General features: G+C 43.1%; 1 protein-coding gene across 5 annotated transcripts in view; it reads left to right on the top strand.

Annotated features, from left to right (window-relative positions):
* Positions 1-14,323, top strand: part of TANC1 (tetratricopeptide repeat, ankyrin repeat and coiled-coil containing 1) — a 141,146-nt gene that overhangs the window by 66,005 nt on the left and 60,818 nt on the right. For 3 of the 5 annotated variants that reach the window (XM_030916559.1, XM_030916562.1, XM_030916563.1), the window contains 4 exons: positions 4,988-5,251; positions 10,943-11,065; positions 12,204-12,485; positions 13,819-13,970. In XM_030916559.1, coding sequence (XP_030772419.1) covers positions 4,988-5,251; positions 10,943-11,065; positions 12,204-12,485; positions 13,819-13,970 — 821 coding nt within the window. The remainder of the gene's footprint in view (positions 1-4,987; positions 5,252-10,942; positions 11,066-12,203; positions 12,486-13,818; positions 13,971-14,323) is intronic. The other 2 variants (XM_030916560.1, XM_030916561.1) reach the window with 2 other exon arrangements.

The following is a 14,323-nucleotide window of genomic DNA, read 5'->3' as shown; positions in this document are numbered from 1 at the left end:
CCAGCGATTAAGGAGGCTACGGTGGGAAGATCGTTTGAGCCCGTGAGGTCGAGGCTGCAGTGAGCCGTCACTGCACCGCTGCACTCCAGCCTGGGCAACAGAGTGAGACCCTGTCTCGAAACAAAAAAACCGTGTAGAGCACTATTCTGGGATACAGTGGGACTTAGGGCATTCTGGGGCTTTCCTGTCCATAGGGCTGTTAACGAGAGTCAGTGAGTTGAAGTGCAAAAAGAACTTAGAGTGAAGCCTGGCATATAGTAAGCAGTATTCCAATATTCATCTTAGCCACTGTTGTGATTTCCTAAGGATCATTAGTTAATTCCTCACCAGTGAATTTGAAATGCTCAAAACAGACATGTAATAAACCAGGATTTTTCCTTTTTCCGCGAAGGTATGAGTTGGGGAAAGTATGAACTAGGAAGGGCAAGAGAAAAGATGCATTGAGGAGTCACGTTCATAAGACTGGATGCTTTTTATAAGTGGGCAGAGAGCTTTACGCCTAAGTTTCCTGGTAGCCAGTGGAAAGAGAGAAAACACATATGGAAGGTGATATTTATAAGGACAAAAATGTCCAGTGCCCAAAATGGTACCGGGTCTGGAGACGCATACCTTCTTGTGGACCCCCTGGAAGGGAGAAGCCAAGGTTGCAACAAGCCCCTTGCTCTTTTCACCTCTTCTCTGTAGCTCAAAGGTCCATCTGATGAATTGTTTGTGGGCGTATGTTTGATATCGCTGGCCCTTAGTTCCTAAACAATTCTGGGCTAATGCTGTAGTCAGGTTATAGTTAGCTTTCTTCTTGATGTTCATTTAAGCCTATAACTTGATTTGGATCCCACCAAACTACCCATAGAGTCCTGGACCTACACTGATTTTATTTTTCTTTTGCTGATTCTAAGTGTCCATTCAACATAGAACCTTCAGAAGGCAAGGGGTAAAGAAAAGTGGATCCCAGCACTTTGGGAGGCCCAGGTGGGTGGATTGCTTCGAGACCAGTGTGGGCAACATGGCGACACCCTGTCTCTACAAAAAATATTAAAAAATTAGCGAGGTGTGGTGCCTGTAGTCCCAGCTAGTTGGGGGCTGAGGTGGGAGGATCGCTTGAGCCTGGAAGGCTGGGGCTGCAGTAAGCCAAGATTGCACCACTACTACTCCATCCAGCCTGGGCAAGAGAGTGAGACCCTGTCTCAAAAAAAAAAAAACAAAAACGTTAAGAAGGTGAAGAAAGAGTGCAGTTGTGTTTCAGAGCTTTATAGAGCAAAGCATTTGATGACTGAGTGGATGACTTTTTAACAAGGCAGACTTCGTGAACTTTTAGCTACAGATAATTAACTCCTTTTATGTGTTGAGCACCGTGCAAGCAAATAGTGTTTTAAAAATACGCTGTGTGTACCAGAAGAATTAGTATTGGCTATACCACTAATTGTACATACACGTACGTGTGTGTGTGTGTGTGTGTGTGAGAGAGAGAGAGAGAGAGAGAAAGAGAATCGAGAGAGATCAGGTTCTCTGGAGCCTTTCATCTCTGTAAGGTGGGGTTGATGGTTCTCTGCCTATCTGCCTCCTCTCATGGGTTGTGATCAGGTATATGCCCTGTTATATTAAGAAAGTGAGCCAGGTGCAATAATGTGTACCTGTAGTCCCAGCTACTTGGGAGGCTGATGCAGGAGGACTGATTGAGGCCAGGAGTTCGAGACCAGCCAGGGCAGCATAGTGAAACCCCATATTATGCAAAAAAAAAAAAAAAAAAAAAGTGTTTTGGAAGGATTCTACCCCTGTAGGCTAGTACAAAGGAAGATAAGACACTGTCCTTGGGACCAAATGGAATTTAACACTAAATTGTGAGGCACAGCTTTATGAAATTTAAGGCCTTATAAGTCGCTCAGTTTCAGAATGCTCTGTGTCACAAGGGTGGCTGAGACTCAGTTTGGGTGATGATAGCAAGCTGTAATTGACAGAAGCTGCCATCTATACTAGTCAAAAAAACAAAATGCTAGAATTTTTAAATTATTAAGCAGCTGTAAAGATTAGTCAGTCTCTGGGAAATGTCAAATAGCACTTTTCAGAGATTTTTTTTAAAAAGTCATCACAGTTAAGATGCTGCCCTTGTGTGTATATACCCACAAGCATTCTTGAGAGTGACTGACTGGGTTAACCTGATGAGGAGTTTGAATTTCTGTAAGCTTAGAAGAAAGAAAGATGTTTTTGAGCAGCCTGTCGTTTATTGGAAGAACCAGCTTTCTCTTTCTCGGGGACTTCGGGGCTGCCATGTTTGGTGTTGCTCTTAGGTTGTGCAGGGAAGCCAGACCGATTTGGCCTTTATCTGCTCAGCTGGATCTGCTTCAGGGCTCAGATGGAGCTGAGCCAAGATGAGAGTGTCTGGGCTTCCAGCTGTGTAGGCTACATGTGGTATTGAATCCCAGGAAGGAGTGTTTGTGAAGTGGCTTCAGATTTACCAGCCTCCCTGCCTCTGAGAACCCTGGGACATGTGGACTGTGGAATGCATCTCTCACAGGAACTTTGTGAGGGCAGCAGAAGGGCTGCCTCTTCTTCCTCACTAGTCTCCTTCTTATAAACACTGACCTTACAATATGTTCATTTCTAAATGGTTACCCCATCTGGGACTTCTATTCCCAGTGACTGCTCCTACAGCTGGGCCCTTCCTCCGCCACCCCTTTTCCCTCCTCTCCCTGCCAGGACCTGAGTGTTGCCCGCCCCGCCCGCCCCCACCCCCCACCATGAGATGCTGGGCACAGTGTAGGGCACATGCCTGCCAGCGAGAGCCACACCTTCCACCTGTCCTGCCCTCAGGAGCTCTGACCTGGCCTTCCCAGCCATCCTCAGCTGCTCCATGGGTCCCTGAGGTCCTGATTGCAATGCTGTCACTTGTAACAGGAAGTGAGCTAAGTCCTTGTTCCCCCTGCTTGAGGTCCTAGTTAGGGCTCAAATCTTTGGGGTTTGATTCAGAAGTGCTTGGCACTTAGGGAGAGCACTTTGACTTTTGTTTTAATTTTTCAACTTACAAATATGTGCTCTCCAATGTAACAGCCACAGAAATAAAACCAAACAAATCCCCTATCTGCCTTGCCTGGAACTCTTCTTGTCACTTGGATGTTGGAGTAGCCTGGGAACTTAACTTACTACAATATGTCTGAGAAAAGTATTTTGAGTTGCAAACACTGGATTTAAACGTGAAGGTTTGTAACACCACAATCTGTGTTATGGGACTGCCTGCATTTTTATACTTCCAGCTTATTAACAAGATTACCATTAATAAGCAATAAACTTATCAATAAATTAGACCATTCCTGAAAAACATTAGCACACTTCTAGCATATAGCAAACCTTCAGTAAATACTAGCTTTTGCTGTCAGCAACACTATTGACATTTTTATGATGGAAAGAGTCATACTTGCTGTGCCTATGTTCATATAAATGGTCCATTTAAAAACACAAGGAAGGCTGTGATTGATTCCAAAGACATGGAAATAGGGTCTAATACTGCTGATGGAACACTGGCAAATGCTGAGAGTCATAACAATGGGCACCCAAAATCAGATCCTGAACTTCTAAGTGTAGTGTCTCTGACCACGAATGGAATTGAAGTTTATTCATTTGCCCATTCATTCAATTAGCAAGCATTTATTGAGCACTTACTATGTGCTGTGCTGTGCTGTTCAGAAAAGGAAAAGATCGCCATGGATACTCTAGGGAAGGCTTCAGCATTTATGTGGGAATTTTTAAAATAGGCAACCAGAGAGGGTAATAAGTCCAGGCTGCAGCAGCGAGGAGGAGTAAAGACAGAATTATGACAGGATGTCCTGTGGCCACCGCAAGGAAATAGTTTTGTCTTTACTTCTAAACCCCTTCAGATCCTTTGATCCTAAATAATTGACCCTGACCTAATTCACCACCTTCTGATTCAGTGTGTATCATCTTGGTATCTGGCTAAAGGGGCCTGATCCAGGAGCTGGGTTCTGAATGCACGTTGGCCCTGCACACTCCCATTTAACAGGCTTGGGGTTGAGGGCCCAGGGGACTGGAATCCAGATAGGGAAAGAGGCATTGGTGGACATGGCCCCTGTTCTCAAGGACGCAGCCAGCATTAGTTCTAACAGTGGGGGGGTGTGAGTGGCCCAGGTGATGACCTGTGGTTGCGAGGGGATCCTGTATGGCTCAGCATCTTTAAATTAAAAGTGACTCTTTGTAGAAACCAAGTAGGGTGATTATTGCTTCGCTCTTTGACCATGTTCTTTCTGCTTTTTTGCCAAGATGTTTACAAAAGATTTTTTGTACCTTTTTTCTGTGCTGGTTTTCTTTCTTGGAGATTAAATGTGAGTTCTGCAGTCATAGTATACCTTCTCATGCTGGTGCTTCACCAGCGCTGGGTACGGGAAGGTTTTCCATTTCATGCTGTTGAAGAAATAGTAAGTCAGTCTCTCTGGATCATCTTGAAAAGATGTTATAAGCTTTAAGGGTCAAATTCTCTGTTTGACTTTATAATTGTATTTTTGTTTCTAAAGATTTTCTCCTGCACCGTTTCTGCATTAAACATTCTGTTGTTCATTCCCACTCCCCTACCCCCAACAAATGTTATTAATTTGGAAAGTATATTTAAAGGTTCAAAGGGATTTAATGAGACATGAATTATTTTGTGAGTAATCTTTGTTAAAAAGAGAGGATATATTATCTCCAAGTTACATAAATTTACTCTTAACTCTGATACTTTTTAGACAATTTTTTTCATTATCTTCCTGTCAGAGTTTCTCCCTTGCCCCTCTTCTCTGTAGAGTGATTTAGCAGCTTATTTCCCCTGGTGAGCCACATTCTTCTAATTTACCAAAATACATTGTATGGAACATACTTTGATAAAAATCTGCGTGGACCGGAAAACTTTCCATTGATCCTGGGGAGGGCAGTGTGCATGTTTTAACTCTTCAGCCCCAGCTGTGCCTGGCCTCCTTCAAAGTATTTTGGTCTTTCATTTCAGCCACAATTACAAGTTCATCCGAAAATGATGACCGGAGTGGCTCCAGTTTGGAATGGAATAAAGACGGAAGCCTAAGATTAGGGGTTCAGAAGGGAGTGCTTCATGACCGCAGGGCAGATAACTGCTCCCCAGTGGCAGAAGAGGAGACCACCGGGTCAGCAGAGAGCACGCTGCCCAAAGCAGAATCCTCAGCTGGAGATGGTCCGGTCCCTTATTCTCAGGGCTCCAGCTCACTAATAATGCCACGGCCCAACTCAGTTGCAGGTAAGGCCACACCTTTCCCTGGAAGGATTATCTCAGGGAGACTGAGGTGCCCTGTGTTCACCGTCTTCACATGGGAAGACATTCCAGACACAAGCCAGCTTCGTGGCCCTGGGTCAGGCACTTACCTTTTCTAAGCCTCAGTTTACTAATCTGTAAACACAATAAGGCTGTACTTAATGGTTTTTAAGTGATCCTTCTACTCTGGAATTCTTTAAATCGATTATTTGGACTATCGAACTCTTTGTATACAAAAGAAGAAAGTATGAAAACTCTCCTCTCCGTTTTTGTTATTTTAAGCCTTAGAAAATTCATGACTGTTTATTACCTCCTGGTAAATGGGAATTGTTGAGTGAGTTTGTTAGGATCAGCCCAAGGAACTTCTTAGCAAACTTACAAACTTATTTTTGTGTAATTGAGTCCGATCGTACAGGCAGGGCCGAATTTCTGTACAATTCAGTTAAAATGGAGCTCACAGCTTAAAATGTAAGCTGTGGAAGTAAGAGCTCTCAATCAAGGAAATGAAAATATTCGAGACAGGCATGCTTTACCAAGATGCAGCAGCTGGAACAAAGAAGAGCACAAAGGCTGGCAACTGTCAGTAGTCAGACTGGTTGCCAGGTGTGTGTCAAGCAAGGAGAATACAGTCAGTCCCCTGTATCTATAGTTCCACATCTATGGATTCATCCAGCCATGTAGCAGAAATAACCAAGGAAAAAAATCGATAAAAAATAATTTAAAAATACAGTCTCACAATTATTTACGTTGTATGAGGTATTATAAGTAATCTAGAGATGATTTAAAATATATAGGAGAATGTTTGTAGGTTATGTGCAAATATTACACCATTTTATATAAGGAACTTGAGCATCCAAGGATTTTGGTATCCGCAGGGGGCCTTGGAACTGATCTCCAGTGCATAGTGAAGGATGACTATAGCTCCAGATGGGTGGGGAAAGGAGCTCTCTGCATCTGAGCTGTGGTGCCTGTTTTTAAGGTTTCTAGTTTCTAAACTCCATGCCCCTGTGCTGAATTTAGAAGAGGAACTTGCTAGTCTGTCTTTGTTATCCGTGTAGCACTTAACATTTCTCTTCTACTAATGCCGGGACCCAGATTCTCTGCTCCTACACCAGATAATTTCTCTGTGATTTAGACTATGTTTTCAGGATGCGATGGGTCACTCTGGTGGGTGGTTGTTGGGTGTTTTTTACAATGGGACTCTGAAGTAGCTGATAAGTAAGCGGCCCTAATGGAAAAGTTCTGAGGCACAACTCTAATTCACTTTCAAAGGAAGTGAAATGGCCTTGTTCCAGAAGAGGGATTTGGCATGTCTGCCAGAGAGAAATACTAGAGAACATTAAACGAGTTGACTGATAGCCCTTCCACAAACTTTCCTGTCCTCCCACCACTGTCCCACCACTTTGACAGAGCATGTGACACCCAAGGCGCTTTTATACCGTATTTACCTAGTTATGATGAATGGGTCATTTTTATTATCCCAGAACTTGATCACTTTATTGACTTCAACAAAAATAGTGAACTTGTGCTCAATTTAGTCAAGCTATTTTAAAATTAGGAAGCATTACTGCCTTAATTTTAACAGTGTTAAAAGCATCCCATTGGGGTTGTTTTCTGCTCGGTGTTCTTTATGGGTCTCCTGCCATGTGAAGTGACAGTGGGTGTCAGCTGAGCTTTTCCAGTAGGCTGCCGTGATTATAGAGCAGAGCTTTCTGATTTCTGCTGTGCGCATTCATTAGCTTCTGCGTGTGCCCTTGAGCTAGACCTCCTGTGGAATGGGAGGGTTTTACCTCTAGATTTGAGCAAAGTCTACCTGGCCTAATGGGTTTGCTTATTTCTTCTGTGCTGCATATTTTTTAAACTAAATGCATATTTTGAAAAGACATGAGCAAAGGCCTATTTCATGGTATCTGTTAACAAGCTAGGGGTCTGGTATATTCTTCATTGCCTCCCTTCCTGCCCCTGAAGTTGAACCTCAGTTAAGAGGAAATGGCAAGATTTTTCAAGTACCATTGAAGAGTAAGATTCAGGTTGTATAGACTCTGTGCAGCTCTGTTTAGTGATTAGAAGGCAGGCTGCTACAAACAGGGCAGCAGAGAACTCTCAGTGTTAGAAGAATCAGAAGAATATGTGAAGGACCATATAGAGAAATCTCTTAGAAGTATTTGCATGTTATGATCCAAGTAAACAAATTGCCTTTTGGTGGGAAAGGTGTTTTGGCACATGAGGATTGGCAGGTAAAGGAAGGATGATGCCAGGCCTCTGTTCACAGCCTCCCCATGGGGCTGGCCCCTAGGGGCTTGGGTGCAGAACTTCTTCCTAAAGTCCTTTACTGAGCTTGCTACCAAGAACTGGAATTGTCTGGTAACAATGTAGTACGGTGGCAGATTTTTTTATTTTGATTTTTTTGTCAAATATTATAAAAATAAGTTGGCTAGGTTTAAAGATTATTTCACTATACAGATTTTCTTTGTAAAGATATTAGAGTGGGATTGGTTTGGACAACTATATGTCACATCAAAATGCATGACATGGACACCTCTTTGCTTTATTAAAAACAGACCTAAAAGCCTTTAAAATTATGTTTTAAATCATATAGAAGTTAGGTAATGGGTTCTATTTTTTTCCTTTCAAAGTACTTTCTGAGTGGATTATAGGACACTGTGTTTAATTTTCCAGGAAACAAGCATGATCGCTATCGAGTTTTCCTAAAACTGGTTATTTCCCTGAACTTATTGGCATGGACTTTCCATAGGTTAGTCCACAACTTTAGCAAATGTTCCTCTTTGTTCAGCTTAGAGATGTCTCCCTCTGCCTTGCCCCACCAAACCCACCCTCACCAAAAAACAAACTTTCCTCCACATCTTGAAATGTGCTTCTTATCCAGATGTTAGATATAGTGTGTGTGTGCACAATAAATATATAATTAATTTCACTGTAGAGATTCTAGCAGTGGGTTTATTGTTGCATGAAATTAGTGCTTTACCTTTGGGTTTTTTGGGCCCTGAGTAGTGTTCAGGATTTTGAAAGCATTTATGGGTAAATACTGAATGTGAGTCTGACTTTTGCACAGGTAACATCTGAGAATCTTAGGCATGCCTGAGAGGGCAGAGTGGCCCAAGTTTCCTGCTCAGAGGGTCAGGAACACCTGGGCACATAGCTTAGCCACTGATACCTGCCTGCCCTATTCACTGGCACCTCTGTTGGTGGCTTTGAAAATGCCTCAGAAAGCTGAGATAGCTGGCAGGTGGTGGCTTATGGCCCTGCTGCAACTTTCAGCTCAGCTTAATCATGTTTGAAAGTGAGAATTAGCCAAGAGTTGTGGAAGTGCTGAGGCTGCTCTGTTGCAGATTTTGGTGCTGAAGCTCTAGTGACTGGGAATCTGAAAACAGGCCTGTGAAATCTTACCATCTCCTGCATCTGTTTAGATACAATCTAGGGCATTTTTGCAATCCTTTATTTGGAATGTCTTTTGTGGTCACATATTTCTAATCCTTTCAGCTGTTATAAATTTATAAACTGTTATGTTCTAAGGAGTCAGGGGAAGAAGGGAAATAGGCAACACGTTTGAGGCTCTAAAGCATCTTTATATTCTGTAGGGCTGCAGCATTATGTCAGATGTTCATGACTTCTGGCTCTGAAATGAGTTATGGATTATGAATATGGCTGCCTGCCCCTTCTACCTGTGCCTTGGTGGGTGCATTCACCATGAGGCATGTGAGGAGAAGGGTCCCAGGGCTCAGGCAGGAGCCTAGAAATGTTCTAAGCTGTGTTACTACAGGGAGGTAAGAAGGTTGGGGGAAGACAGTGTAGTCCTGTTGGCCCTCCGGGAGGTTTTATACACCCTGCTTACGAAGGACCTAGAGAGAAGCTAGAGGCTGCCCTTGGATTACCGTACATTTGATCCATTTAAAAGCCCTGACAAGGAATTAGCCGAGGCTTTCTAATGGGAAAGATTTGTGTGGTAACTGGCAATGTGCATAGAGTATTCACTTAAATGTGTATACACTGTGGATATGCACCAGAAGGATACAGAGGCATAGGTGCGTGCTGTCGTGAAGTCAAAGTTTCAGGTGTTTCTTGCTGGCTGGGAGGATGAGTAGGCAGGGCATGTGTTGGATTGCCCTTTGGAGGATGCAGTGAGAGGGGATATGCCAACACAGTCAGGCCTGGAGCCACCCAGGTGGCGGTTGAATGAAGGAGCGAGAGAGGATGATATGGACAGTGAGGAAGAGAAGGACTGAGATCTTAGTAGGGGGAAATAGGAAGGGTACAGGTAGGATGGATGGCACTGGTCGGCAGCCAGATGCTGGGTCAGAGCCTGTTGGGTAGCCAGAGGGTTTTCTGAAGACAAGTGGCCCAACTTGACTTCTGTCCCCTGCACCTTGGTCCCACTGAAGATGTCCCCAGTCCTAAGAAGCCTTTACCCAGGCACTATGACTCCCTCTAGGCTCTCATTTGCCCTCAAGTCACTGTATATTTTCTTGTCCTGGAAGACAATAATCTGACTAAGATCAATAGTACTTCATGTTGGGCTTAACCCATAAACCAAATTAGGTTAATTTTAGATTTTCCTCAATGTAATAACAGGAGGGGTTTTTAAAAGGCAAAAATGTGTACTATATACTTGCTTCTAAGATTTCTTGAGAATTAGCAAAATTATTTTGCGCTAGTTATTTTTGTAATCTATCTTGTATGAATGTTTGAATAGATCTTTTTTTTTTTTTTTTTTTTTTTTTTTTTTTTTTTTTTTTTGAGACAGAGTTTTGCTCTATCACCCACGCTGGAGTGTAGTGGCACGATCCTGGCTCACTGCAACCTCTGCCTCCTGGGTGTAAGCGATTCTCCTGCCTTAGCCTCCCAAGTAGCTGGGATTACAGAGACCCGCCTCCATGCCCAGCTAATTTTTTTCTGTTTTAGTAGAAATGGGGTTTCACCATGTTGGCCAGGCTGGTCTGGAACTCCTGACCTCAAACAATCCACCCGCCCCAGCCTCGTGATTACAGGCGTGAGCCACGGCACCTGGCTCTTTAATGCTTTATAACAAATACTTACGTGATATGAGTCTTACTGATTTGGTCAGAGGTAAACATAACTTATTTTTAGAAATAAAAAAATACACCTATAAAATGCGGTATGATATATAATGTTTATATAAGTCTACACATATTCGAAGCTTAGGAATATGATTATGCTATTACTACTGAGCCAACTTTTAGTGTTCTGGGTGCTGTGGAATTGTACACATAGAATCTGCCCATTTAATTAATAAGTTTGGCATTCCAAACAGCGGAAAGCTCCCCAGAGCTGCAGAGAAGAATCTAGCAGCATGCCACCTGCTTGTGGTGTAAGTACGGAAGCTTTGCTGTGTGCCACATGATTGTCAAATTTCTTCATCAAACAATTTATGGTGAATTCTGTCTCTTTCCAAGAATAATGGAGAATTCTGGCAACTCCATCAACATAACTTTAAGAAAAAAGAAGCACTTGGTTTTTACCACTTTTCAGTTGATACTGCCAGAAAAATAAACTGGGGCAAACAATACCAAAATGACATTTAAGTAAATTTTGTTGAAAACCTGAACTGAATTGCTTAGTGATTTATAAGTTACAGTCACTTAGGTATGAAATTTCAAGTCACCTTCGAAGATACTAAACTTCAGTTTAATATTACAGCAACAAGCTCAACCAAATTGGAAGATCTGAGTTATTTAGACGGGCAGAGAAATGCTCCTCTACGGACGTCAATTAGATTACCATGGCACAATACGGCTGGAGGTAGGGCACAGGAAGTTAAAGGTATTTATCCTCACATCCACTGCGATAATGGTTATGCTGAACTCAATCAGTAACTTTGAAAGTCTGTGATAACTAGCATTGAAGCCAACTTTGTTTATAACATGATGGAAAGTGTGTGTGTTTGTGCTAAAAGCATATCTGTGAGGTGGGCTAAGAGGTCATCCTCAACGGTTTGGGGCTTCTTCCTTAAAATATGTGATTAACTTGCTTCTGGAATTGAAAAAATAATTCTGCAGTAAGTTATTTTGAAGTAAGGGGTAGTTTAACACTCGTTAGGTGTTTATTATTTACAAAGTATAAGCTTTGTTTCAATTCTTGGACTAGGCTGGGTACGGTGGCTCATGCCTGTAATCCCAGCACTTTGAGAGGCCAAGGCGGGTGGATCACCCGAAGTCTGGAGTTCAAGACCAGCCTGGCCAACATGTTGAAACCTTGTCTCTATTAAAAATATAAAAATTAGCTGGGCATGGTGGCAGGTGCCTGTAATCACAGCTACTTGGGAGGCTGAGGTAGGAGAATCACTTGAACCCAAGAGGCGGAGGTTGCAGTGAGCTGAGATCATGCCATTGCACTCCAGCCTGGGCAACAAGAGTAAAACTGTCTCAAAAAATACAAAATAAAAAATCCCTTGGACTGTATTGGCCATGTTCTCTGTCTGCCTGTAACACAGTTGTGTGAGGTACACACACAGCAGCCTCACCGTACGGGCAAAGTGTCATCACACCTGGATGAGAGCAGAGCTCTATTTCTAGGGAAAACATGTTTCTGTTTTATTTATACAGCAGGGAAGAAACACGTCTTAAATGCAGTTCCAGATAAACCCATGAGACATGATTTGGCCCCTTACATGGCTTTCTGTAATCCTCTTTGTCCTTGAGCCCTGAGAATACCTCAAAGCCATGACCAGACTAGAAAGTAATTTCAATAGGATACTCTGTAGTGTCCTGTTGGTCCAAGAGGGTATGATAATTGAGGTATTACAGAAGTATTAATAGAACCAGATTGGAAATGCTTACAGACAGATCTTAGTGGGGGTAAAGCTAAGGATTTAATGTAACATATAAGCAATGATATTTGAGTTTCTTAGTTTATAAAATTATGACATTTTTCTAAAATAATGTTTTTTTTTCTTTTGAAGCACGATTTGCTCCCTACAAGCCACAAGACATTTTGTTGAAACCCTTGTTGTTTGAAGTACCAAGCATAACAACAGACTCTGTGTTTGTGGGAAGGGATTGGCTGTTTCACCAGATAGAAGAAAACCTGAGGAACACAGAACTGGCAGAAAACAGAGGCGCAGTGGTGGTTGGCAATGTGGGATTTGGGAAGACGGCAATCATTTCCAAGTTGGTGGCCCTGAGCTGCCACGGAAGCCGCATGAGGCAGATTGCTTCCAACAGCCCGGGTTCATCACCTAAAAGTACGTTTGTGTTTAATTACATGCGTAGTTTATCAACATAAGATAGATGGAGGAAATTGCTGTTCACATAGACATAAAATACCAATTTTCCTCAAGTTGTTGCAGCTACTATATCAGGTTTGCAGTCGTGTGAGGTGAACTATTTGACTATGTCCCTCTGTCATGATGTGTATTCAGCTGTAAGCTGGGGCGAGGCCAGTGTTCCATGATGTCCTCCTGAACTGTAACCTTCTTCCTTTAGATACAGGCAGAGATGGGCCAGTGAGGCCTGATCAAGAGCTCTGGAGAATTTGAGGCCCTGAGAGCAAGGAGTTGGGCTCCTGGCAGAACAAGCTCAGATGGAGTCTAACGTGGAGTTCTTTTGGCACATTAGAAGCTGTTTGGCACAGCCTTTGTCTTCTGTATTGGATTTTCCAAAATTATAAAGACATAGGACAGAGTAGCCAAATGTTTGACTATTTACTGTTTATTTCATATGCAATAAACTCACTCTAAACATGGTGAACAAGTGAATCGTGCGAGATTTTTAAGACCCAAAAGAATTTAATATGTCAGGCACAGTGGCTCATATCTGTCATACCAACACTTTGGAAGGCCGAGGTGGGAGGATTGCTTGAGCCCAGGAGTTTGAGAGCAGCCTGGGCAACATAGGGACACCTCTTCTCTACAAAAAATAAGCCAGTCATAAGCCAGTGCGCGCCTTTTGTCCCAGCTACTTAGGAGGCTGAAGTGGGAGGATCGCTTGAGCCCAGTAAATCGAGACTGCAGTGAGCTGGGATTGTGCCACTGCGCTCTAGCCTGGACGACACAGTGAGAGCCTGTCTCAAAAAAAAATTTTTAAATGCCAGGGACGGTGGCTCATGCCTGTAATCCCAGCACTTTGGGAGGCTGAGGCGGGCAGATCGCCTAAGGTCAGGAGATCAAGACCAGCTCGACCACCATGGTAAAACCCCCTCTCTACTAAAAATACAAAAATTAGCTGGGTGTGGTGGTGGGCGCCTGTAATCCCAGCTATTCGGGAGGCTGAGGCAGGAGAATCACTTGAACCCGAGAGGTTGAGGTTGCATTGAGCCAAGATGATGCCACTGTACTCCACCTGGGTACCAGAGCAAGACTCCATCTAAAAAAAAAAAAATTTAATAGAGGAAGCTGGAAACAGTAGATGGCTGTTCTCCAGGGAGGGGAACCTGTGCTGTCATGTGGACCTCTGAATTTTGGACCATGTTCACTCCTTACTTATTAAGATATGCCCTGGGGCGAATCAAGAAATATAGTCAACGCCCCACCCTGTTCCTACTATGATGTACAAAATGAAATGGGTCTTTCTCTGCAGCTTCTGACCCCACTCAGGATCTTCCTTTCACCCCGCTGCTTTCACCGAGTTCTTCCACAAGTGCTTCCAGCGCAGCTAAAACACCTCTTGGGTCTGTCAGTGCTGAAAACCAGAGACCAAGAGAGGATGCAGTGAAATATCTTGCTTCTAAGGTAAGCTCTCTTGTTTTATGGGAGCCTTCCAAATAGAGAGATTTGCTAGTTTGGTCTCTGAGAAGTAAATTGGAAAGGGGAGCTTAAAACGGAGACAACTGCTTAATGATAAAGTATAGCTTTTGATGAAATAGTGATTAAGTTATCCAAGTAAAAGTATGAATGACAGTATCTGTCTTAAGACATTGGCAGTGGATTTGATCCATGTTAAACAATGGGTTGAGAGTTCCTCAAGGCAGCAGAAGGTAGCATGTGCACTCGCCACAAATCCATGCTTACCTGCATATGCTCTTCTTAATTTGGTATATGAGCAGGAAATTGGGAGCTTCTGACTTGACCCAGACCTGTTCCCC

This window comes from Rhinopithecus roxellana, chromosome 14, assembly GCF_007565055.1.
Source record: "Rhinopithecus roxellana isolate Shanxi Qingling chromosome 14, ASM756505v1, whole genome shotgun sequence".
Classification (NCBI taxonomy): domain Eukaryota; kingdom Metazoa; phylum Chordata; class Mammalia; order Primates; family Cercopithecidae; genus Rhinopithecus; species Rhinopithecus roxellana.
This window is presented reverse-complemented; position numbering and strand designations above follow the sequence as displayed.